Source organism: Xenopus laevis, chromosome 8S (genome assembly GCF_017654675.1).
Source record: "Xenopus laevis strain J_2021 chromosome 8S, Xenopus_laevis_v10.1, whole genome shotgun sequence".
NCBI lineage: Eukaryota > Metazoa > Chordata > Amphibia > Anura > Pipidae > Xenopus > Xenopus laevis.
Genome location: NC_054386.1, coordinates 82,342,114 through 82,367,963, shown reverse-complemented (window position 1 = coordinate 82,367,963; position 25,850 = coordinate 82,342,114). Strand labels below are relative to the sequence as shown.

At 39.0% G+C, this 25,850-nt stretch overlaps 1 protein-coding gene across 1 annotated transcript; it reads left to right on the top strand.

Moving 5' to 3' along the window:
* Positions 1-496: 496 nt before the first annotated feature.
* On the top strand, positions 497-25,645 carry dhx16.S (DEAH-box helicase 16 S homeolog). Its single transcript, XM_018233268.2, has 21 exons — positions 497-812; positions 2,968-3,173; positions 3,897-4,059; positions 11,742-11,798; positions 12,232-12,486; positions 12,743-12,958; positions 13,862-14,056; positions 14,209-14,319; positions 14,761-14,876; positions 15,032-15,242; positions 15,336-15,434; positions 15,749-15,901; positions 16,264-16,404; positions 18,350-18,512; positions 18,598-18,716; positions 18,795-18,862; positions 19,624-19,786; positions 20,171-20,332; positions 21,273-21,446; positions 24,193-24,323; positions 25,550-25,645. The coding sequence occupies exons 1-20, from the start codon at positions 615-617 to the stop codon at positions 24,319-24,321; spliced, it is 3,099 nt and encodes a 1,032-aa protein (XP_018088757.1). The 5' UTR covers positions 497-614; the 3' UTR covers positions 24,322-24,323; positions 25,550-25,645.
* Positions 25,646-25,850: the final 205 nt, after the last annotated feature.

The following is a 25,850-nucleotide window of genomic DNA, read 5'->3' as shown; positions in this document are numbered from 1 at the left end:
CCAGAACAACCACAGGTGCAAATAAGATACTTTGTAACAATTTTAAGATAAGCAAATAAGTAATTGTAACAATTTAAGGAGGTCCCTTGAGAGAAGTCACACTCACAGCTTAAAGGGCAATTCACCTTCATTAGCAAAATTGTAATAACTTAAAAAAAACCACAGACATATGTTCAAACTTTCATAACCTGCCACATTTTGTCAAATTAACCTAGAAATTAGGGGTGTGGCTACAAAAATGGGCGTGGTCGAAAAATGTTTGTCCATCTTTTATTTCCAAAAATGTTGGGAGGTATGTGGCATCATAGTGGCCAGCTGGCAGACTGTAACACAATTCATGTCTGCTGAAGAATTACAGAAGTCTAATTTAGTTTATAGAATACAGGCAATGGTCAGGTCAGACTGACAGGCAGTCACTGGTGAAACCAGAAGACGAAATACAATTACACTGTGTTTATTTAGAATTTAGAGCGACGTCGCTAACCGAGCCTACGTGATGACGCCAAGTACGCGCACGTAGACGCGTGATGTCATTGGGTTGCGCCGGTCTCATAGATCAACGCGACCCGTATGGGATTTATATGTAGACGGAGCAACTTTTGAAACCACTGAAAATGGAAGGAGTGGAGATGTGGGTGAAGAATCAGCTCCATGATGTTCTGGGCATGAGTGACCGACATGTGGCTCAGTTCCTGGTTGGTACTGCTCTGAGAAGTACGAGCACTGCTGACCTGCTGACCCGTCTTAGGGACACTGGGGCCATTGATGTGACTGAAAAAGTGAAGGGGTTCCTTGAGGAGCTCTGGCAGAGGGTGAGCGGACTATTTGACTATAATGGGAAATAACCTACAGTGCTGGTTGTAATGTCTGGTCTTCTGATCATGAAGGGGAGAAACGCATGCAGCCAGATTATATTATATTACATATATATATGTTTTTTGGATTTAGGGCAGAGACACACGTGGAGATTCGGGGAGATTAGTCGCCCGTGACAAATTGGCTCGAAATCGCCGGCAGGATGGCACTCAGAGCGCTTCGCTTTCTGAAGTTGCCTCGAGAGGAAACTTCGGGCGACTTCGGAAAACAAAGCACTCCGAGTTCCTTCCCGCCAGTGATTTAGATTCTAGCCCGCGGGAAGGCAGTTAATAGAGATTAGTCGCACGAAGAAGAGGCGATTTGTCACCAGGCGACTAAATCTGCCAGAATCTCCACATGTGTCTCTGCCCTTAGGGTAAGGACACATGGGCAGATTAGGGGAAATTAGTCGCCCAAGCGACAAATCTCTTCGACTTCGGAAAACGAAGCGATGCAAGTGCCACCCCGCTGGCAATTTTTCATTATAGCCAGCGGGAAGGCAGTTAGGGGAGATTGTCGCCCCGAAGAAGAGGAGGTTTGTCGCCGGGGCAACTAATCTGCCCGTGTGCCCTTACCCTTAAAGGGGTTGTTCACCTTTAAGGGCAGAGACATACGCTCAGATTCGGGGAGATTAGTTGCAGAGCGACAAATCTCTTCTTCGGGCGACTAATCTCCCTGAACTGCCTCCCGTCGGCTAAAATGTAAATTGCAGGCGGGATGGCAATCGGTGCGCTTCGTTTTCTGAAGTTGCTTCACGAGGAAACTTCTGGCGACTTCAGCAAACGAAGCACTCCAAATGCCATCCCGCTGTCAATTTAGATTGTAGCCGGCGGGAGGCAGTTTGCGGAGATTAGTCACCCCTGAATAATAGGCGAGTTATCGCCGGTCGACGAAATCTCCCCAAATCTGAGAGTGTCTCTGACCTAGAGAGTGATATTCTGAGAAAATTTGCAATTGGTTTTAATTTTTTATTATTTGTGTTTTTTGAGTTATTTAGCTTTTTCATAAAACAGCTCTCCAGTTTGCTCCTCTCCTGGTTGCTAGGGTCCAAATTACCCTAGCAACCATCCACTGATTTAAATAAGAGACTGGCATATGAATAGGAGAATGAACTTTACATTTTTTAAAATGTGTACAGTCCTGTCATTGTGCTGAAGGATCTACTCCAGTGCAAGATAAACACACAACAATACTGGTCAGAGCAATTGTGTTAGCAACTATATATTGATCTTCACAGAATATGATGATGTCCGCTCTTAAAATTCTCAAGTGGTGGATTCCCTTTCCACACGTGTCCAACTTCTTTAGGGAAATGTATATCATTCTATTTTTTTTTTTAACAATAATTTCAATCAAGGGTCGGGTCTGGAACTTTTGTATAGGGAAATCCCAATTTGCATTCATATATGTATGTTCCTGCAAATCCCTATTTTGTTGGCATGACAGCAAAAATAAAATTGTCCAATTAAAGGGGTTGTTCACCTTCCATACTCTTATATATGTCTAGCTGCGTAGTATTCCAGGTTCATATTCTGAACTGTTACAATTTACGATGTTAGTTGATACATTTCTCAGCACCATCTGTGGAATATTAGCAACTATTGTATCCAGAGATAACAAATGCATCAATTAGAACAGTTTACAGAGTGGTTGACTCCTACCCAAGCTGCTCCAGAAAGACTTAAGAAGATAAAAAATGAAACTTTAAAGGTCAGTATTTAAAAAAAAAAAAAAAAGGTTACAAATAAGTAGGGATGCACCGAATCCTTCGCAAAAGATTGGGCCGAATACCGAACCGAATCGGAGACTAATTTGAGTATACAAAGGGGGAAAATGTTTTACTTCCTTGTTTTGTGACAAAAAGTCATGCAATTTCCCCCCCCCCGCCCCTTCTACTTATTATCAAATAAATTCTTATGTTCTCTTCTGAGCAGGAAATACCCGGAAAACCTATGTTGCAGTTATTTAATTGTGGAGTTGCTAAAGTTTTTAGCTAACTGAAAGCGGCCAGTATAGGCTAGTAGTTCTAGTACATCTGTTGTGTATTGCCTTGATTTTCAGTTTTCACACTCTAATGCTATTATTGTTTTTATATTCCTGTATATTTACCAGATCCCTAGAAAGGCCCCTGTTGAGCGACCAGCTCGGGCTGCTGAACGAGAAGCAATGGCTATGCAGGAGAAGAATAAATCATACACTTTGCTAGAGGATAGTGAAGAAGAGGAGAAGCCTAATAGCAGAGATGAGAAAAGGAAAAAGAAACACTTAAGGAAAAGAAGGAAAGAGGAGTCATCTGATAGTGAAAATGAAAATGTGCAGTAAGTAAATAAATGTTTATTAATGAATTCAATAAAATACACCATCAGTACTATCAGTTCAATGTATAAAGATGAACTGTTCTAACTCTATAATATAGTTGGGAAGAACATAGTTTCATGTTTACAGCTTTGGGCTGTATTCCCTTTTGAATGTCTTTGAATTCAAGTTCCTCCAACGAAACTTGTATCACTAAAGAAAACCGTCTAGAAAGAACCCTCATACCACCGGTACGAAGGAATCCAGAGGTTTAGACTTCCAAAGCCATTCCTACTTTTCATAGGTTTTCCAACAGATATTCTGTCTAGCTGGATGAAGACAAAAATGTGCAAAACATTTTTTCATTCCTTGCTTGTCCCTCAATGCAAACTCTATAACTGAGGAAAAATATTAAAAGGCCGCCTTATTTTCCCTTTTAGTCTTCATGCAATACATCCTGTATATGTGTCAAACTTTTATGAAGTCTTGCAGGTTTTTTTGTAAATTTTCCTTCATCATCTTCACCATCCTGTTTTTCTTCAAACATATTTAATGTTTACACGCATTTTTCTTTTCTTGCTCGGTTATTCCGTATTTGGCCCACATTTTTTAATCTATAAATGATTCTTGCATTCTATTTTAACCATGCTAAAATTCTCCCAAGTACATAAATCGGGGGTGTGCATGTGACCTCACTGCCTGGTATATTATAAAAATAAATATTCCATTCATTCTTTCTATCCTAGGACCACTAAGGTACCATCCCCTCAAAATACCTCAGAGGATGAAGATGAGAGAGAGGAGTTGGCACGATTAAAAGATCTGGAGGAGCGAGATGCCTTTGCAGAAAGAGTGAAGAAAAGAGATAAAGAAAAAACAAGAAATATTGTAGAGAGGTCAGATAAGAAGGTCTGTAAAATGAGAAGCAATCACACTAAAGTAAATGGCCCTGCCAGGGCAGATCATATTTATAGAGCTGGCATATACAAAGCTATATACTAAAAATAACAAGCTGCACCTTCCACCTAAATATTTCATGTGTAAATAAATGGAGTAACTATGAAATGGCTGTTGCATGATGAAGAAAATGATATACCATAAATCAGTACCTTCCATAATTACATAATTAATTTTCTGCAATATAGTGAGGGTGACAAATAGCCCTTTTGCCAGTACCCTAAAATTATTTGTAGCCAAACTACTGACATCTTTTATTTCTTAATTGCATTAACCCTTTAAGTGCCACAGAACGTAGAATCTACGTTCTGTGGAAAAGTAACTTGAAATGCCACAGAACGTAGATTCTACGTTCTGCAGCACTTCCGGGTTCTGGAGCGGAGGAGCGGCTGTTAGAGCCGCTCGCTCCGTTCCGCTTCGATCCCCTGCCCCTAGGCAACGAGCAGAGCAGGGGATCGAGTGGCCCCTGGGGCGCGATCGCCCAGGGGCCCAAAAACAGCAGCAGGCACGTGTTCCTTACGTGTCCTGCTGCTGCAGCCTGCACTGCGCCGATCAGCTCCGCCCCCACAGCACAGAGACACGCAGATCGTCGCAGATGTCTTCCTGGGACCCCTCCACATCGTGTGCAACAGTCTTCAGCGACTTTTTCAGGTTAGTGCAACAATTACACACACAAACACACCAACACACACTTATTACAGTAATACACACTTAGATTCACACTTACACACACTTACACATACATTTTTGGGGATTGGGGGGGTCACTTACACTCACTGCACTTACACACACGTGCACACGCACACACGCGCACATAACATGTAATTTACCATTTGTACACACGCACACGCACATACATGGCATTGTGGCTTTTTTTTTTTTTTTCTTATCGCATCGTCTCTTTATTTTGCTGAAAAAAATGTTTTATTGCCATTACGAATAGCGTATTCGCTAACCGTACTGTGCAATATCTTTTGTATGTTATTTCGGTGATTATATTGCAATTTTGGGTATTTTGGTGCATTTTTAGCCATTTTATTGAATTTTTAGCCATTTTATTGCATTTTCAGCTCTGCATATGTTGTGTTCACTTGTTTCTAGCCGTATAACCTGTTTGGCCCAGCTAAAATATTCAAACTGTGATTCTGACGGCCGATAACACTATTCTGGAAAAAAAACATTGATTTTTGTGGTTTTATTGGATTTTTTTTCATTTCACTCTTTACTGCCTTATTTTGTTTTGCCTTGTAAATTTTATCTACTATATATCCATTTGGGGGTCTCTGTGCGCCACATAGTTTGGTATATCTATGCATATTGGGCATCAAAGTGTTCAGTAGACCTCTGGCGTTCATATTTAGGATGTTTTATGCTGATACGTTACGAAATGTGGGGCATATAATGGGGTAAAATTCAAGCTTTGTGACGATTTTCAGAAATTTGATAAAAACCGTTATGTTCAGCATTGCTTTGCAGTTTGGCAGTTTGTAGTAGAAACACTTATTTACCCATATTGGATTCGTCAGAATGTGTACTTTCTGAAAATATATGGTTTTCTGGGGTCTCTGTACTGTTAGGGGGGTCTAATGTCGCATAATACACACACCAGGTGCTCATATTGCAGCAGCCAGCGCGTCAGCTGTGAAAATGTATATACACTATTGTCATTTGGTGGTCTCTGTGCGCCACATAGTTTGGTATATCTATGCATATTGAGCATCAAAGTGTTCAGTAGACCCCTGGCGTTCATATTTAGGATGTTTTATGCTGATAGGTTACGAAATGTGGGGCATATAATGGGGTAAAATTCAAGCTTTCTGACGATTTTCAGAAATTTGATAAAAAACCGTTATGTTCAGCATTGCTTTGCAGTTTGGCAGTTTGTAGTAGAAACACTTATTTACCCATATTGGATTCGTCAGAATGTGTACTTTCTGAAAATATATGGTTTTCTGGGGTCTCTGTACTGTTAGGGGGGTCTAATATCGCATAATACACACACCAGGTGCTTATATTGCAGCAGCCAGCGCGTCAGCCGTGAAAATGTATATACACTATTGTCATTTGGGGGTCTCTGTGCGCCACATAGTTTGGTATATCTATGCACATTGGGCATCAAACTATTTAGTAGACCCCTGGCGTTCATATTTAGGATGTTTTATGCTGATACGTTACGAAACGTGGAGCATATAATGGGGTAAAATTCAACCTTTGTGACGATTTTCAGAAATTTGATAAAAACCGTTATGTTCAGCATTGCTTTGCAGTTTGGCAGTTTGTAGTAGAAACACTTATTTACCCATATTGGATTCGTCAGAATGTGTACTTTCTGAAAATATCTGGTTTTCTGGGGTCTCTGTACTGTTAGGGGGGTCTAATGTCGCATAATACACACACCAGGTGCTTATAGTGCAGCAGCCAGCGCGTCAGCCGTGAAAATGTATATACACTATTGTCATTTGGGGGTCTCTATGCGCCACATAGTTTGGTATATCTATGCATATTGGGCATCAAAGTGTTCAGTAGACCCCTGGCGTTCATATTTAGGATGTTTTATGCTGATACGTTACGAAATGTGGGGCATATAATGGGGTAAAATTCAAGCTTTGTGACGATTTTCAGAAATTTGATAAAAACCGTTATGTTCAGCATTGCTTTGCAGTTTGGCAGTTTGTAGTAGAAACACTTATTTACCCATATTGGATTCGTCAGAATGTGTACTTTCTGAAAATATATGGTTTTCTGGGGTCTCTGTACTGTTAGGGGGGTCTAATGTCGCATAATACACACACCAGGTGCTTATATTGCAGCAGCCAGCACGTCAGCCGTGAAAATGTATATACACTATTGTCATTTGGGGGTCTCTATGCGCCACATAGTTTGGTATATCTATGCATATTGGGCATCAAAGTGTTCAGTAGACCCCTGGCGTTCATATTTAGGATGTTTTATGCTGATACGTTACGAAACGTGGAGCATATAATGGGGTAAAATTCAAGCTTTGTGACGATTTTCAGAAATTTGATAAAAACCGTTATGTTCAGCATTGCTTTGCAGTTTGGCAGTTTGTAGTAGAAACACTTATTTACCCATATTGGATTCGTCAGAGTGTGTACTTTCTGAAAATATCTGGTTTTCTGGGGTCTCTGTACTGTTAGGGGGGTCTAATGTCGCATAATACACACACCAGGTGCTTATATTGCAGCAGCCAGCGCGTCAGCCGTGAAAATGTATATACACTATTGTCATTTGGGGTCTCTGTGCGCCACATAGTTTGGAATATCTATGCATATTGGGCATCAAAGTGTTCAGTAGACCCCTGGCGTTCATATTTAGGATGTTTTATGCTGATACGTTACGAAATGTGGGGCATATAATGGGGTAAAATTCAAGCTTTGTGACGATTTTCAGAAATTTGATAAAAACCGTTATGTTCAGCATTGCTTTGCAGTTTGGCAGTTTGTAGTAGAAACACTTATTTACCCATATTGGATTCGTCAGAATGTGTACTTTCTGAAAATATATGGTTTTCTGGGGTCTCTGTACTGTTAGGTGGTCTAATGTCGCATAATACACACACCGGGTGGTTATGTTGCAGCAGCCAGCGCGTCAGCCGTGAAAATGTCTATACATATTGTCATTTGGGGGTCTCTGTGCGCCACATAGTTTGGTATATCTATGCACATTGGGCATCAAACTATTTAGTAGACCCGTATGTTTATATTTAGGATGCTTTATGCTGGTAATGATACATGGACAATACGATGCTGGAAAGTTGAAGCTTTGAGGCAATTTTCAGATATTTCACCAAAACCGCCAAATTTGGCAAAGCCTTGCGACTCAGTAGTTTTGAGCAGAAAAGCATGGGTACCCATTTTAGATTCTGTAGAATGTGTACTTTCCAAAAATGTATTGGTTTGGGGGGTAAACATATATTTCTGTGTTTTTACCCCACAAAAATGCAGACAATGTGCTGATTTTTCATTAGCTGAAGTTACCCACAGGACAATTTGTATGTGCTAACTTCATTTTGGGGCCTCTAAATGCCATATACTTTGGTAAACCTATGCACAGTGGGCACCAAACTGTTTGGAGGACCCCCGGCAATCACAATTTGGGTGCTTTTTTGTGATACGTAATGATACATGGGCGATATGATGCTGGAAAGTTGAAGCATTGAGGCAATTTTCAGATATTTCACCAAAACCGACAACTTTGGGAAAGCCTTGCGACTCAGTAGTTTGGAGCAATAAGGCATGGGTACCCATTTTAGATTCTGTAGAATGTGTACTTTCCAAAAATGTATGGGTTTGGGGGGTAAACATATATTTCTGTGTTTTTACCCCACAAAAATGCAGTTAATGTGTTGATCTTTCATTAGCTGAAGTTACCCACAGGACTATTTGTATGCACTAACTTCATTTTGAGGCCTCTAAATGCCAGATACTTTGGTAAACCTATGAACAATGGCCACCAAACTGTTCGGAGGAACCCTGGCAATCACATTTAGGGTGCTTTTTCTTGGTGCATAACGATACATGGGTGATATGGTGCTGAGAAGTTGAAGCTTTGAGGCAATTTTCAGATATTTCACCAAAACCGACAATTGTGGGAAAGCCTTGCGACTCAGTAGTTTGGAGCAGAAAGGCATGGGTACCCATTTTAGATTCGGTAGAATGTGTACTTTCCAAAACTATATGGGTTTTGGGGGGCAAACATATATTTCTGTGTTTTTACCCCACAAAAATGCAGTCAATGTGTTGATTTTTCATTAGCTGAAGTTACCCACGGGACTGTTTGTATGCGCTAACTTCATTTTGGGGCCTCTAAATGCCAGATACTTTGGTAAACCTATGAACAATGGCCACCAAACTGTTTGGAGGAACCCTGGCAATCATATTTAGGGTGCTTTTTCTTGGTGCGTAACGATACATGGGTGATATGGTACTGAGAAGTTGAAACTTTGAGGCAATTTTCAGATATTTCACCAAAACCGACAATTGTGGGAAAGCCTTGCGACTCAGTAGTTTGGAGCAGAAAGGCATGGGTACCCATTTTAGATTCGGTAGAATGTGTACTTTCCAAAAATATATGGGTTTTGGGGGTAAACATATATTTCTGTGTTTTTACCCCACAAAAATGCAGTCAATGTGTTGATTTTTCATTAGCTGAAGTTACCCACGGGACTGTTTGTATGCGCTAACTTCATTTTGGGGCCTCTAAATGCCAGATACTTTGGTAAACCTAGGAACAATGGCCACCAAACTGTTTGGAGGAACCCTGGCAATCATATTTAGGGTGCTTTTTCTTGGTGCGTAACGATACATGGGTGATATGGTACTGAGAAGTTGAAACTTTGAGGCAATTTTCAGATATTTCACCAAAACCGACAATTGTGGGAAAGCCTTGCGACTCAGTAGTTTGGAGCAGAAAGGCATGGGTACCCATTTTAGATTCGGTAGAATGTGTACTTTCCAAAAATATATGGGTTTTGGGGGTAAACATATATTTCTGTGTTTTTACCCCACAAAAATGCAGTCAATGTGTTGATTTTTCATTAGCTGAAGTTACCCACGGGACTGTTTGTATGCGCTAACTTCATTTTGGGGCCTCTAAATGCCAGATACTTTGGTAAACCTAGGAACAATGGCCACCAAACTGTTTGGAGGAACCCTGGCAATCATATTTAGGGTGCTTTATCTTGGTGCATAACGATACATGGGCGATATGGTGCTGAGAAGTTGAAGCTTTGAGGCAATTTTCAGATATTTCACCAAAACCGACAATTGTGGGAAAGCCTTGCGACTCAGTAGTTTGGAGCAGAAAGGCATGGGTACCCATTTTAGATTCGGTAGAATGTGTACTTTCCAAAAATATATGGGTTTTGGGGGTAAACATATATTTCTGTGTTTTTACCCCACAAAAATGCAGTCAATGTGTTGATTTTTCATTAGCTGAAGTTACCCACGGGACTGTTTGTATGCGCTAACTTCATTTTGGGGCCTCTAAATGCCAGATACTTTGGTAAACCTATGAACAATGGCCACCAAACTGTTTGGAGGAACCCTGGCAATCATATTTAGGGTGCTTTTTCTTGGTGCATAACGATACATGGGTGATATGGTGCTGAGAAGTTGAAGGTTTGAGGCAATTTTCACATATTTCACCAAAACCGACAATTGTGGGAAAGCCTTGCGACTCAGTAGTTTGGAGCAGAAAGGCATGGGTACCCATTTTAGATTCGGTAGAATGTGTACTTTCCAAAAATATATGGGTTTTGTGGGGTAAACATATATTTCTGTGTTTTTACCCCACAAAAATGCAGTCAATGTGTTGATTTTTCATTAGCTGAAGTTACCCACGGGACTGTTTGTATGCGCTAACTTCATTTTGGGGCCTCTAAATGCCAGATACTTTGGTAAACCTATGAACAATGGCCACCAAAATGTTCAGAGGAACCATGGCAATCATATTTAGGGTGCTTTTTCTTGGTGCATAACGATACATGGGTGATATGGTGCTGAGAAGTTGAAGGTTTGAGGCAATTTTCACATATTTCACCAAAACCGATAATTTTGGGAAAGCCTTGCGACTCAGTAGTTTGGAGCAGAAAGGCATGGGTACCCATTTTAGATTCGGTAGAATGTGTACTTTCCAAAAATATATGGGTTTGGGGGGTAAACATATATTTCTGTGTTTTTACCCCACAAAAAATGCAGTCAATGTGTTGATTTCTCAGTAGCTGAAGTAAAGTCCTGATCAATTTGGATGTGCTAACTTCATATTGGTGTCTCTAAATGCCAGATACTTTGGTAAACCTATGCATAATGGCTATCAAACTGTTCAGTGGACCCCTGGCAATCATATTTCAGGTGCTTTTTCTTGGTACCTAATATAGTTTGGGATATGCAGAGCAGCAAAATAAAACCTTTGAAATGATTTTTCAGAATTTTGAATTTTTTTTTGAAAAACCGCTATGTTCAGACAAGCTTTTATGTTTGGTAGTTGGGAGTAGAGAGACATAGTTACCCATTTTGTAATCGGCAGAATGTGTACTTTTCAAAAATGTATGGTTTTCTGGGGTAAACCTACGGTTTCAGGAGTTTTGGCCTTGGAATCTAAAGCATGCCGTTTTCTGCCTTAGTGCTTTCAAAATTCGGCAATATACTGCCGGGAGTTTTTGAGGTACAGAAGTCCTAAATCTCCCTAAAACTATACATATCTGGTATTGGCACGTTCGAGAGACATAAGGCTTTCCAAATCAGTTGGATTTTCATCCGTAAAATGAAATATTTTTCTGGTATAAATTGATATACGATGAAAAATGGTAATTTTTCATTTTTTTTTGGTATTTAGCACTATAAATTTTTTTGCACAGGTGGAAATACATGAAAACTCAGGCAGATTTAGAAAGCTCAGTTTCTACCGAAAAAAACAATGTATAGTTTTCCTAGGTAAACTATAGGTTTCCCCTCAGAAAATGCCCCTAAAGTGAGAGAGCACAAAATGTTTCAAAAACGGCTGGCATTTCGCGTAACCAAAATGTGAAATTCTGCTGGCACTTAAAGGGTTAAAGGCAGGAATTTCTTAGAGCACTCTGTGTATGTGTTTATTTTTTTGTTTGTTTTTTCAAGGCATACGAAGAAGCCCAAAAAAGGCTGAAATTAGCAGAAGAAGATCGCAAACAAATGGTAGATATTATTGTTATATATAGTTTTTATTATCTGTATAAATGTGCTTCTTTATAGTTAACCTTTAACGTTGCTATATGTAATATATTATGTTTCTATAAGGTGATCTGTTTTATAAAGGTTCCGTTTTATAAGGGGTGTATATGTGTAGCATTAGCTTCAAATAGCTTCTAACATCATAGCTGGTGTAAATATACTAAGAAAGAAAAAAAAAAAAAAAAGCTGAGAATTCGGTTAGTCTATATAAAAGTATAATGTGGATTGTACTATCTAAGTATAAATGAAGCATGTAATATGACTTCTACTAGTTTTCAGAGAACATTTAGTTACAAAGATATGAGTAAATTTTTTAAGTACGCTTGTTGATTACCAGTATAATGTGTGACAGTCTAGAATATCATTTTCATGAAATATGCATCCTATAACTTGTTAGATTCCTGAGCTAAGGAAGAAGTCCCGTAGGGAATACCTGAATAAAAGAGAAAAAGAGAAGCTGGAGGATCTAGAGGCAGAAATAGCAGATGAAGAGTATCTTTTTGTGGAACCTGATTTGAGTAAAACAGAGAAGAAGGAGCTTGAATATAAGCGCAGGGTGCGTGATCTTGCAAAGGAATACAAGAAGGCTGGGGAAAAAGAGAGAATGGAAAAGCATGACCGCTATTTTATGCCAGAAGAAAACCGGAGTAAGGTATGATTAATCTAAACATTTTTTTCTTCAACAACAGTGGAGTAGGCAATTTCACTGATTTTATAGGTATTATATCTTTTAATTTCATTTTATAGCACTCCTGACTTGGAGCAAGGGGTTGTTAGGAAGATCTGTATTTCCTACAGTTAACCTAAGTAATGAAAGCTATTCATATTCTGTACCTAACAACCTAATGGGTAACTTAGGGGCATCTCCTCTTGTATCGGATGTGAATTTTACACTTGTCTTGTCGCAGAAAATTCCTGATCGCTATGAGGAACCTGTGACTGAGGAAAGATTTGCTCCACGTGAAGAACAGAGGCGGTGGGAAGAGGAGCATATTGGGGCAGCTTCTCTGAGATTTGGAGCAAAGAATGCACGTGATCAAGGGAAGGAGTATGAATTTGTAATGGAAGAAAATGAGGTCATACAGTTTGTTAGCTCAGCACGCATGAAGGGGACTATGGATAAGGTAAAGCATTAAAGGGGGGGGTAGCTCACCTTTATGTACTAACATTTAGTAGATGTACATTGTAGAATGACCAATTCCTGACAACTTTTAAATTGGTCTTTATTTTTTTAATTATTTGCCTTTTTCTGATTATGGTTATGGTGAACAGTCCCTTTTACTGAGGGTTTTAAATGATCATTTAGGCTTATTATTAAAACTGTTACTTGATTTTTAGTAGTTATAGAAATGTTTGGGACCTTGGAATCTCCATATTAGGATGCAATTTGTATAGCCATCCCTTTAATACACTAAAAAATTCAATAAACCCAGTAGGATTGTTGCTGCTGTCGGCTCAGTTGCCATTAGGTACCAGGAAAAGCAAAGAAAAGGCAAGGAAATACAATTTTAATGATGATTCGCTTAAAATTGCCAATATGGAAGATGTTTTCAGTACTTTCAGGTAGATCCCATAGCTGTATATATTATGAATAAGAGCTTTATAGCAAAGAGAGAGTGACACTCATTATCCATGTTAATGTGAGGATTCTTAAATGAGGTTTTATATTTATAATAGGCATTCTGGCAAGTCATTTCATCCGTATCAATAAATTGTGAAATACAGAGATTTATTTTATTTTTAGTTAAAAAAAAAAAAAAGCTTTTTTTCTGATGATGTACTTGCCACAGCACAGAGCAGCTTAACACAAACAAAAGATAAGCTAGCCACCACTCAGTCCCACTACAAGGCCACTTTCTTGTATCCAAGAAATGCTCAGAGTGCGATATCATTACTCCCTTCAGTAGTGATCTTTGTAGAAGTACTGTCCATGCATGACTTTATGAAGCTTTTTCGTATTTCTGCGCACATTGGATTACCTTATTTGTAGCCATCTCCACTTATTAAAGTCTATATTTTCATTCAAGGAGGAGGAGAATTCTGAAACCTTGTCTGAATCAGAACGGAGGAAACTGTCTATACAAGAGGTTCGACGCAGTCTCCCTGTCTTCCCGTATCGTTCTGATCTTCTTCAAGCAGTCTCCAATCATCAGATTCTCATCATTGAAGGAGAGACTGGATCTGGCAAGACAACCCAAATACCACAGTACCTGCATGAACATGTAAGTTGTATCAATAGTTTAAATTCAAAAACAAGGGACCCCAGCTCATAATATTTGAAAAAAATTTTGGTTTTCGGTTTAACAAATCTCACCAACATATTTTACTGCACTCCGTATGAGAAAAAAAACCTCCCTGCCTTTTTCCTTGATAGGGTTATACTAACAATGGTTTAAAGATTGGTTGCACACAACCTCGAAGAGTGGCTGCCATGAGTGTAGCAGCACGAGTTTCCGAAGAGATGGGCGTTAAACTAGGCAATGAGGTGAGTCTTTTGTTCACACATTTTCAGTAATTCATTTGTTATTTTCCTCATCTCACTTTAATCTATGGCACCTACATTAACCAAACAACTTCTACAAAATGCCACTTTGTTTGATCAATTGTGGTAACAGAGGTGCAACATATATTTATGTTTAATAGTTACTCTTTGGATGTCCAGTTATGTATACCTCTGTAAGACTCATTCAGTCAACACATTAAATGATTTGGTTCCTTTACTGATATTACCTTCTCTGCTCAAACAATGACAGTCATGCTAGACAGTAATTTTTCACATATGTATTCCTTGTTAGTGGCCCTCTTTCATGTTTCAGTTTACCCAGCTGCTTTATCTTCACATGGCAAACACTGATTTAACCAGTTGTAAACTGTTGGAAAAAGAGACCCTTTCTTACTCCCCCCCCCCCCCATTCTTTTGCCTTAGGTAGGATATAGCATTAGGTTTGAAGACTGCACATCTGAGCGCACAGTGCTGAAGTATATGACAGATGGGATGTTACTGCGGGAATTCCTCACTGAGCCTGATCTGGCAACTTACAGGTATGCAATATTTAGCTTAGTTTGTATTTAGACAGGTGATTTTTGTTACATATAATCTTTAGAAAAATAAAGATAAATAATAAATATCTGTATGTCTCTCAGCTTATCCAATTTTAGATTACTCTCTCTGTTTCCTTTTTTTTTTTTTTTACAAGTGTAATAATAATAGATGAAGCTCATGAACGGACTTTGCACACAGATGTTCTTTTCGGCCTCATTAAAGACATTGCCCGTTTCCGCCCAGACCTCAAAGTTTTGGTTGCCAGTGCCACACTAAACACTGAGCGATTCTCCTCGTTTTTTGATGATGCCCCAGTGTTTCGTATTCCTGGGCGCCGGTATCCAGTGGATATATATTACACCAAGGTAAATCACTGTAGGTTCCACTGACATTTTAACTATGGCTATAGAGCATTATGTTCCCTTCTTTGATATATATATATATAATTTTCCCCGAAGGCTCCTGAAGCAGATTACTTGGAGGCCTGTGTGGTGTCCGTGTTGCAGATTCATGTCACCCAACCATCAGGAGACATCTTAGTCTTTCTTACAGGACAGGTATGTAGGTAAAAGTAGGAAACTGCTAACCAGCAAAATGTGTACCGTTTTGTTATTTAAATTTATTCAGTGCTTGATGAAATGTTATTGACCTTAGGTTAATGTGATATCGAATTGCCTTGCAGTCAAGATGCCCACTACTTGCTTCCAATTAACATCTGCATGAAGTGGCTGATGCTGAATAATGGTAGTGTGAATGTCGCATGTGAATTAACTCTAGCTTAGGTTTCTCATTTTATGTATTTGTTGTACTGATGGCATGGGCCGTGCCAATGATCTGCAGTCTTAGTATGTGTACTTTCTATTTGTTGCAGGAAGAGATAGAGGCATGCTGTGAAATGTTACAGGAAAGATGTCGTCGGCTAGGATCCAAGATTGCAGAGATGCTAGTATTACCAATATATGCCAACTTGCCTTCTGACATGCAGGCAAAGATCTTTGATCCTACACCACCAGGAGCAAGAAAAGTATGCGCGTATATACCTTATTTTGTCATTCCACCTTTCTGGCAGACCTAATCATATGAAATCGCATGTCTGACAGTCATCTTGTAGTGTGACCCAATTATGTAGAGGGCTACATTTTTAGTAAAACCCTATTAAGGATTGCTCTGACAAAAGTAGCTGTAAGACATTCTCTTTCATTGTAGCTTGTTTCAGGGAGAAGGGTATTATGAATTTTTTCCTTTATATGTGGCAAAGACTGTGCAGTATTGGGCTGTCCTTTCCCAGTGGTATAAACTGATGTAGCTGGCGTTCTTTCCTTTCTCAGAAAAGGGTCAGACGGTGTTATAACCCTTTTGGCATTGTTGCCATTTTTTTTTCTCCAGGTTGTGATAGCAACTAACATTGCTGAGACTTCACTTACAATTGATGGGATTATATATGTGATTGACCCAGGTTTCTGCAAACAGAAAAGTTACAATGCCCGTTCAGGAATGGAGTCCCTCATTGTCACTCCCTGCTCAAAGGTAAGTCTTACTAGTCTTTTAGGCTTATACGCTTTTCAGTGTAGAAGTTTGCAGGTAGATTATGCAAAAGTAAGTATTTGAGTCAAAGAGATCTGTTGAACACTTGGGCAGGCAAGGAGCCAAAACAGTCTTTGGTACTCCAGTCTTATTTCGCTTGTGGAAGATGGTCAAACAACAGCCTAACATTAATTTATAACTGCAGGGCCACCCTTACTCCAATACAATCATAAATGCCTTCAAAACAATAAAGGTAAACCCTTATAATGCCCTCCGTGTCTTTCCAAGTAATTTTAAAAGTAGATCTTAAAGCATATTATAGTTGCTTTTTTTTTATTTACAGTCATATTGTTTATCATTGGCTGAGCTTTCAAAGTAGCAGCTTTTTAAATACATTTGAATACAAGGAAGGGGGAAGGGAAGCTATACAACTTCAGTGACAACAACACAAACTTGGTTCACAATTGAAATTGAGCAAAGAAAAGTGATGTCTCCAGTGGCCCTTACGGAGCAGCCACCAAAGATGTTCATAATTACATTGTATTATACAGCACTGTCCTACAATATTATATTCAACATCCTGTCCAAAAGCCTCATCCAATTGAGCCATTGTTATATGTATCATGCATCGGGAATCTCTATCAGGTTAACATCCAGCCACAGGCTCCATATTCTCTCAAATTTATCCGTATTTACTTACCCCTAGCCAAATAAATGAGTTTAATGGAGGGAAGAGTTTTATTTAATTAAATTAACCCATTGAGTTTAAAAGTTTATTGGATTAACAGAAAATATGCAATATGCATAACATAATTAGTCAGGTGCATAAATTTGGGCACCACAACAGAGATATTACATCAATCCTTTTGCAAATGTAACGGCCTCTAGACACCTCCTATAGCCTTTGATGAGTGTCTGGATGGCGGTATTTTTGACCGTCCATACAAAATCTTTAGAGTTCGGTTAAATTTGATGGCTGCCCAGCATGGACAGCCTGCTTCAAATCATCCCATAGATTTTTGATGATATTCATTCCTTACAGTTGAAACTGACAGTTTAAACTTCCGAGACAACTTTTTGTGACCTTCCCCTAAACCATGATACTGAACAATCTTTGTTTTCAGATCTTTTGAAAGTTGCTTTGAGGATCCCATGCTGTCACTCTTTAAATACATTGTCTCATGATTGGTCACACCTGTCTATGAAATTCAAGGTTTAACTAGCTAATCCACCCAATTTGGTGTTGCCAGTAATCAGTTTTGAGCAGTTACATGCATTCAAATTAGCAAATTACAAGGGTACCCACATTTTTGCACAGCCAATTTTTCACATTTGATTAAATTTCGTACTACTGAATACTGCTTCACTAAAAAATCTTTGTTCAGAAAACACCCCAGTACTCAGATGTTCATGGGAAATGAAAGACATACCACTGTTATCTTTTTTTGTTGAAAGTGGAGTAAATTATTATGCCGACTGAGCGGGGCTCCCAATCTTTTACATATGACTGTATATATTTTAACCCAACCTGTACATTATTAATCTGTGTTCCGCACAGAAAATTCTCTACTAAAATCCATTTAAAAAGGGATCAAAGACTCCAGACAACAATAGAACTGTCCTATGTATATTGCCTATTGCTCCAACAATACCTTATTGGAGAATGCCTTCCTGGAGTATATGTTGCACAATGTGCTTTTTTTTTTTTTCTGCTTGTGGAGAAAAAACGGATATGTCACACTACTGTTTCACGGGCAAAGTAACTTTCATGAATATCATCTGCCTGTTACTGTTTGGTAGATTTTGTCTAGAAAAAAGGTAAAATGTCAATTTCCTGGATCAGGGTCTCACTGGCTGACTATAGTTGTTGTACGGTATACTATATAACATATGTTGTATAGTATATGACATATAGAGGTCTAAAGCAAGGATTGGCCATTTTTTTCAGGCATCAGCCAATCAAAGGGCTGGGAGAGCTGGACGTGTGGCAGCAGGAAAATGTTTTCGACTTTATACAGCTTGGGCATATAAGCATGAGATGGAGGATACAACAGTGCCTGAGATCCAGAGAACTAATCTGGGAAATGTAGTTCTCTTGCTTAAAAGTTTAGGTGAGAAAATGTGTCTGGCATATAAAGAAGTGGTAAAAAATGATGGACTGTATTTAACATATGCAATTATATCTCTGTTTTGTAGGCATAAACGATCTAATCCACTTTGACTTCATGGATCCACCACCCCATGAGACTCTGGTTTTAGCACTTGAGCAGCTTTATGCACTTGGTGCCCTGAACCACCTTGGAGAACTGACAAAGGTAAAAAAAAAGGATAATTTAATAATGTTGATTGTGTTTTCAAGTATTGTGTTGTAATGTTTTTTCTTTATTTGATAGTTGGGTAGAAGGATGGCTGAGCTTCCTGTGGACCCTATGTTATCCAAGATGATTTTGGCATCTGAGAAGTAAGTTTCTGAAGCCGATGCATGCTCTCATGGTGGATACTGGCGTGAAAATGCATACTTTTGTGTTTTCACATTGAAATTCTCCTTGTGTCTTGAAAAGAAAGCAAATAGATATAGACACAAGTCAAGTTGCCCATACACAGGCTGATATAAGTTGCAGATTTGTCCCCTCCAAACAGTATTGACATCCTGCTGGCCCTTGTATGAGATTTTCCAAACTATATCTAAAGGTGGCCATACACTATAAGATCCCCTCATTTGGCAAGGTCGCCAAACCAGCGGATCTTAACCCGATATGCCCACTAATGGCTGGGCGATATCGGATGAACCCAAACGTTCGGCGCCTAACAATCGGATTGCAATACTATGAATGGGCTCCGACGGGGTGCAGGACGGCATCAACTGATGCGGTCCTGGATTGTAGAAAAAAAAATAAACTTGACCGACATCTGGCCGATCTTTGGCCTGATATTGATCGGGACGACCCGTCGAGGGTCTGCACATACGGGCAGATAAACTGCCAAATCAGTCTAAATGACCAATATCGGCAGCTTTAATCTACCCATGTATGGCCACCTTAGCCAAACTGGGCAAATAGAAACTTGCTTTGCGAGGATTTGTGTATGGCTAGCTTTACTGTACTATTTTTTTTTTTTTAGTCGTATCATGCTTAACCAGAACTGCTTGGGGGACAATTGTGGACACCTCTGTCTTTTACAAGTGTGCAGTTACCTTACATCTTCTAAATCTTATGTTAACAGGTATGGTTGCGCTGAGCAGATCCTCACCATTGCTGCCATGTTATCTGTAAACAATACTATCTTTTATCGACCCAAAGACAAATTGGTTCATGCAGATACAGCGCGTGCTAATTTTACTGTGCCTGGGGGAGACCACATGGTGCTGCTCAATGTATATACACAGGTGGGTATATAGAAGGTGCCATAACAAATTCCATCTGTAGCCTCCCTGCTTTAGTGAAAATGCAGGAATGTCTTGGTAGTATCCGTGGATGCAATATGATTTCTATGCCCATAGTATCCCAATTATATAACTAAAGCAGCATCCATTTCAGTTCTAATTCACACCACCTATTGAATTGTGTTCAGTTTATCCCAATTACATTGTATATATTATATATCTGTATTTTTTTGTATTGTTCTTCAGTGGGTAGAGAGTGATCCTAATTATATAGCTAGGAAAGCATCAAAGAGGCTGCATCTATTTCAGTTCTAATTCACACCACCTATTGAATCAAGTTCAGTTTATGCTAATTACATTATATGTATTTTATGTATTGTTCTTCAGTGGGTAGAGAGTGGTCACTCCCTCCAATGGTGCTATGAGAACTTTATCCAAGCTCGCTCTCTCCGCCGAGCACGAGATGTGCGTGAGCAGCTTGAGGGCCTAATGGGACGTATTGAGATTGAGTTGACATCCTGTGAGGGGGACTGCGTACCTGTGCGCAAGGTAAAGTCAGATCTATTAAAGGGAATCATATTTTTAAAAAATGTGTGTCTTTACTAAACGATTACCACTCTGTATAATAGCTATATGTTTCCTATTTAAACAATATATGATCAGAGATTAACAATTCAAAGGGATGGTGTTTGACCATTCAGTGCAGGAATTGACATTCATGAGCTGGGCTTTCATGAAAGGTGTGGTTCACTTTAGTATGATGTTTAAAAGAAGGTTTTGTGTATTCACCATTAAATCTTTCTCTTTAGTTGCTTGGGGGACACAGGAACAGCGGGGGTATAGTAGATGGTACCTCTAGAAAACAGGACACTGCAACAGAAGAATAGAACTAGCTCCTCCTCTCCTGGCTGTACCACCAGCAGGCAGAGCCCAGTTCAGTTTTGGACCAAAGTAAACCAAAATCTAATATAACATGAAATGAATAACCTAATGCAGGCACAGCAGGTACTGAAAATCACTAACTACTACACCACATCTGACTGGCAATTAGGGCCTCTATCCGGGGAGGGAAGTCCTGTGTTCCCCAAGCAACCTGAAGAGAAATTTAACGGAGAGTACACAAAATCTCTTCTCAATTATCTGCTTAGGGGGAACAATGGGGACAAAAACTGCCACGAGAATAAGGCAGGAAGGATAAGCCTATGAGAAAACTGCCACCGCTGGTGGAGTGAGCCTTCAGTCTTGAAGAGGGCTAAGAAACACTGAAGATGATTTGTCGCTTAAAGAGTGCCTTAGAGCTTTCAGAAGTGACTTCGGACTCCTGAAGATAAAGTGTGTCTATAACCTATAAAATCAGAGAGTCCACAGCCTCAGAAGAAGGCAGGGGAGACTCTTCATCATCCTGGTCTGAACTAGGGTTTTTTAGTTCCAGTTTGTCAGTTTTTTTCTTTTATTTTCACTTAATGTTGTTACTTTTCTTTCATAATAGGCAATCACAGCCGGATATTTCTACCACACCGCACGTCTTACTCGTAGTGGATACAAGACTGTTAAACAACAGCAGGCTGTCTATATCCATCCTAACAGCAGTCTACACGAGGAGCAGCCCCGCTGGGTTATATATCATGAACTGGTTTTCACTACCAAGGAATATATGAGACAGGTATTGTATTTTTATACCAGACCAACTTGCATTAAACTGTTTCACATTTCATTAAAGATCTGTATTGCTCTCCAGAGCCACAGCAGTAAACTGAGCAATGGCTAAAACATGAAGAGAAGGGGGAGCCTGGAAAATGCATTGTTTCCTGCTGCTGGTAGAAATTGGCACACCTGAATTAGAAGAAGGTTTGTGTATGTACTGGACCCTCTGCTCAGGCTCCTCTAGCATGCTGAGGGCTACATTGAGTTTCCTACTTCAGGCCTGCAAAAGGGGGACCAAAAAGTAATATGTGGCTGGGACACTGGGATCACCTGGCTGTAGCTAGGGATAAATTGGAGCTACAACATGGAACTGACCACTGCTCCTGTATAAACTGTAGCAAACAAGGGATAGTTGTGTTTACCTCTAAATCATTTAAACAAATAGGTGGGGATACAATGACTGTGCAACCACAAAATATGTAGACAAAGACAAGAGGTCCTCTGCACTCCCCCATAATCTATATACAAAGGAAATTAAAAATCTGTTCTTAAAAATGCCTTCCCCTTTAAACAAATTTGGCATTGTTTGTCCTTCTTCGTGTACTTGACTGCTATTTAGACCCACCACATACAGTGGCCTAATCACATTAATAAATTCTTTGGTTTGGACCTTTATATTCTTCTATTTACATGGTCTATTTCCATGAATACAACTGTTTGACAGGAGTGCTGTGGGCAACTTTCTAACCAACACACCACACCGCAAATCTCCATGTGTGCATTTTCAGAGCGCATCCATGCACCAGAACATTTTGTATTTTAAAAGATGTTACATATCTATATATTACAAGTCACTAAATAGCTTGTATTTAAGAACTCAACACTGTGACTTTATATGGTCATTAACTGCCTTAAAGGACCAGTAACATCAAAAAATTAAATTGTTTTAAAGTAATATAAAATTATAATGCAGTGTTGCCCTGCACTAGTTAAACTGGTGTGTTTGCGTCAGAAACACTACTATTGTTTATATAAATAATCTGCTGTGTAGCAATGGGGGCAGCCATTCAAAGGAGAAAAGAGTCAGGTTACGCAGCAGATAAGCTCTGTAGAACATAACGTTATTTGTTATCCACTATTTAACCTGTGCCATATAGACTTTTTCAATTTCCACCATTGCTACACAGCAGCTTGTTTATATGAACTATAGTAGTGTTTCTGAAGCAAACACATCAGTTTCACCAGTGCAGACTAACACTACCTGATACACTTTCATTTTTTCGTGTTACTGTTCCTTTAATGACTGCTAATGTTGTTTATCAGTGGGTGATGTCTTGTATACAATTCAGAATAATGGCAGTCCGATATCACTAACCTGATCAATCATTGTTTTTGGTAGAAATTACATTTCTACATGTCAAATAATTTACTAGTATGTGTAGTAGAGTAATAGAAAACTAACAGACCCAACAGACATGACATGCTGCTGATTCTGTGTAATTGAATCATTAGTTGAAACTTGTTCCAAATAATAGCAGTATGAAGAACAGCATACTATGAAGTAGACCAGAGAGGGCAAAACACATAAAGAAGTGCAGAAAAGATAGGCTATTCAGCTAAAATGATCTCAAATCTTTAAAATGGCAACCACAACCTGAAAGATGTGGAAGAAAAGGGAAAACTACCATTCGAATGGATAGAAGAATAGCAAAAAATGGCAAAGACTCAGCCAATAATCAGCTCCAGGAAGATCAAAGAAGGTCTAAAGTTACCTGTGATACTGTTACAATTAGAAGACGCCTCTGTGAAGCCAAACTATCAGCAAGAAGCCCCAGCAAAGTCCCATTGTTGATAAAAAGACGTGCTGAAGAGGTTACAATTTGCCAAAGAACACATTAACAGGCCTCAAGAGAAATGGTGCATTATTTTGTGGACTGATGAAACCCTTAAACACTGAATTCAAGTCACAGTACATAGTGAAGACAGTGAAACATGGCGGCCCAAGCATCATGATATGGGGATGTTTCTCATACTCTGGTGTTGGGCCTATTTATCACATACCAGGGATCATGGATCAGTTTCAATACATCTAAATACTTGAAGAGGTCATGTTGCCTTATGCCAAAGAGGAAATGTCCTTGAAATGGGAGTTTCAACAAGACAACGACCCCAAACACACCAGTAAATGAGCAACATCTTGGTTCCAGACCAACAAGATTGATGTTATGAAGTGGCCAGCCCAATCCCTGGACCTTAATCCAATAGAAAACTTGTGGGTTAACCTCAAAATTGCTGTTTCTGAGGCAAAACCAAGAAATGCAGAAGAATTGTGGAATGTAACAGGTGCCAGAAGTTGGTGGACTCCATGTAACACAGATGTGCAGCAGTTCTCAGAAACACTAATTATACAACTAAATATTAGTTCAGGGATTCAAAGGAAAGCCAAATCTTGAAACACTTTTTAGTTCATACAGTGAATGTTTTGAGTTTGTAAAGAAGAATGCAGACACTGCTATTTTTTTGAACAGCCTAATATTCCATTTTCTTTATAGGAATAACACAAATTTGATACATTTTTATTCATGTTTTGATTTGGAATATAATGTGCAGTGTTTCCAATGCATTTGTGTGTATGGAAATAAAATTATTATTATAAGGATTTTGATCTTTATTCACTTTTTTAAACACCCTGCTATTATTTTTTTGAATATATACCGTACATGGTATCTATATATGTAATATATATATATACATTTTGTTTTCAGATTATAGAGATTGACAGCACATGGCTCTTAGAGGTAGCCCCACATTATTACAAGTCTCGGGAGCTGGAAGACCCTGCTAGTAAGAAGATGCCAAGGAAAGCTGGCAAAAGCAAGGAAGAGCTGGGCTAAAGGTAGCTATTTACATTAATTGGGAATTTGTATGTTTCTGCCTTGCAGTATGTGTCTATTGCAAATAGTATTTAATAGCTCTGTTGATGTCTGCTGCCTCATTTAAAATTAGTAATGTTTATAATGTTTTCACAAGGTGGCATCTCTTAGGAACACAATGAATAAATTATAATTCCTGTAAAGTTGGTTCCATCATTCTGCTATGACCGTTTGCAGTATGGCACACAAACACTCCCACCCAAACAAATAAATTCAGACATTTTCTATGTTTACATCCTGTTATCGGAAAACGTTTTTTTTTCAAAACGCATCAGTTAATAGTTAACAGATTTTTTTTATATTCAATTTTGAAATCTGAAATGGGGCTAGACATTTTGTCAATTTCCCAGATTTTTTTTATATTCAATTTTGAAATCTGAAATGGGGCTAGACATTTTGTCAATTTCCCAGCTGCCCCTGGTCATGTGACTTGTGCCTGCACTTTAGGAGAGAAATGCTTTCTGGCAGGCTGCTGTTTTTCCTTCTCAATGTAACTGAATGTGTCTCAGTGAGACATTGGTTTTTACTATTGAGTGTTGTTCTTAGCTCTACCAGGCAGCTGTTATCTTGTGTTAGGGAGCTGTTATCTGGTTACCTTCCCATTGTTCTTTTGTTTGGCTGCTGGGAGGGAAAGGGAGGGGGTGATATCACTCCAACTTGCAGTACAGCAGTAAAGAGTGATTGAAGTTTATCAGAGCACAAGTCACAGGACTTGGGGCAGCTGGGAAATTGACAATATGTCTAGCCCCATGGCTGATTTCAAAATTGAATATACAAAAAACTGTTTGCTCTTTTGAGAAATGGATTTCAGTGCAGAATTCTGCTGGAGCAGCACTATTAACTGATTCATTTTGAAAAAAAAAATTTTTCCCATGACAGCATCCCTTTAAAAACGTTTGGCACCACCAAGTGTAATTTGCCTTTTGTTCTCCTTTAAGTTATTTGTATATATGTTGTAAATCCCTTGGCTGAGCCTGGGATTTTGCCTGACGAAGGGGTCCGTGTGCTCTGAAAGCTTGCAAATGTTACTTATTCAGTTAGCCAATAAAAGGTATCAGCAAAATTTACATTTTCTGCATTTTTTCAATGGCTAACACGGTACAACATCTCAAATCCCCTGTACGTAATGGTTAATGTTAAGGGTTAAAATTGTACCCATTTTAAAATTATTCTTACTTTTATCTTCTAGAGCGGTTACTGTGCTGAAGTCGTAGAAGATTCTGAACCAGTTGGATTGTCCAAACATCTGTAAATCTCTTGTATATAAATATTTTTGGTACATGAATGGTTTGGTTTGTTTTTTTTGTTTTTTTAATTTCCCTTTGTCTGCCAACTTGTTCACTTATTTTTAATCAATCAGTGAGAACAAGAAGGGGCATACTGAAAGAAAGCTGAGAAAAGTTATTTTGCTTCTTTCAGAGTGTACCACCTTTGGGGAATTGCACCATTACATACAGGGCAGTGGTAACTCAGGAACAAGCTAAACAGGG

Coding starts and splice junctions, on each gene's coding strand:
- dhx16.S (XM_018233268.2), top strand. CDS start 615: ATGGAAGGAGTGGAGATGTGGGTGAAGAATCAGCTCCATGATGTTCTG. Junction 15,902..16,263: donor CACCACCAGGAGCAAGAAAA/GTATGCGCGTAT, acceptor TTTTTTCTCCAG/GTTGTGATAGCAACTAACAT. Junction 19,787..20,170: donor TGCTCAATGTATATACACAG/GTGGGTATATAG, acceptor ATTGTTCTTCAG/TGGGTAGAGAGTGGTCACTC.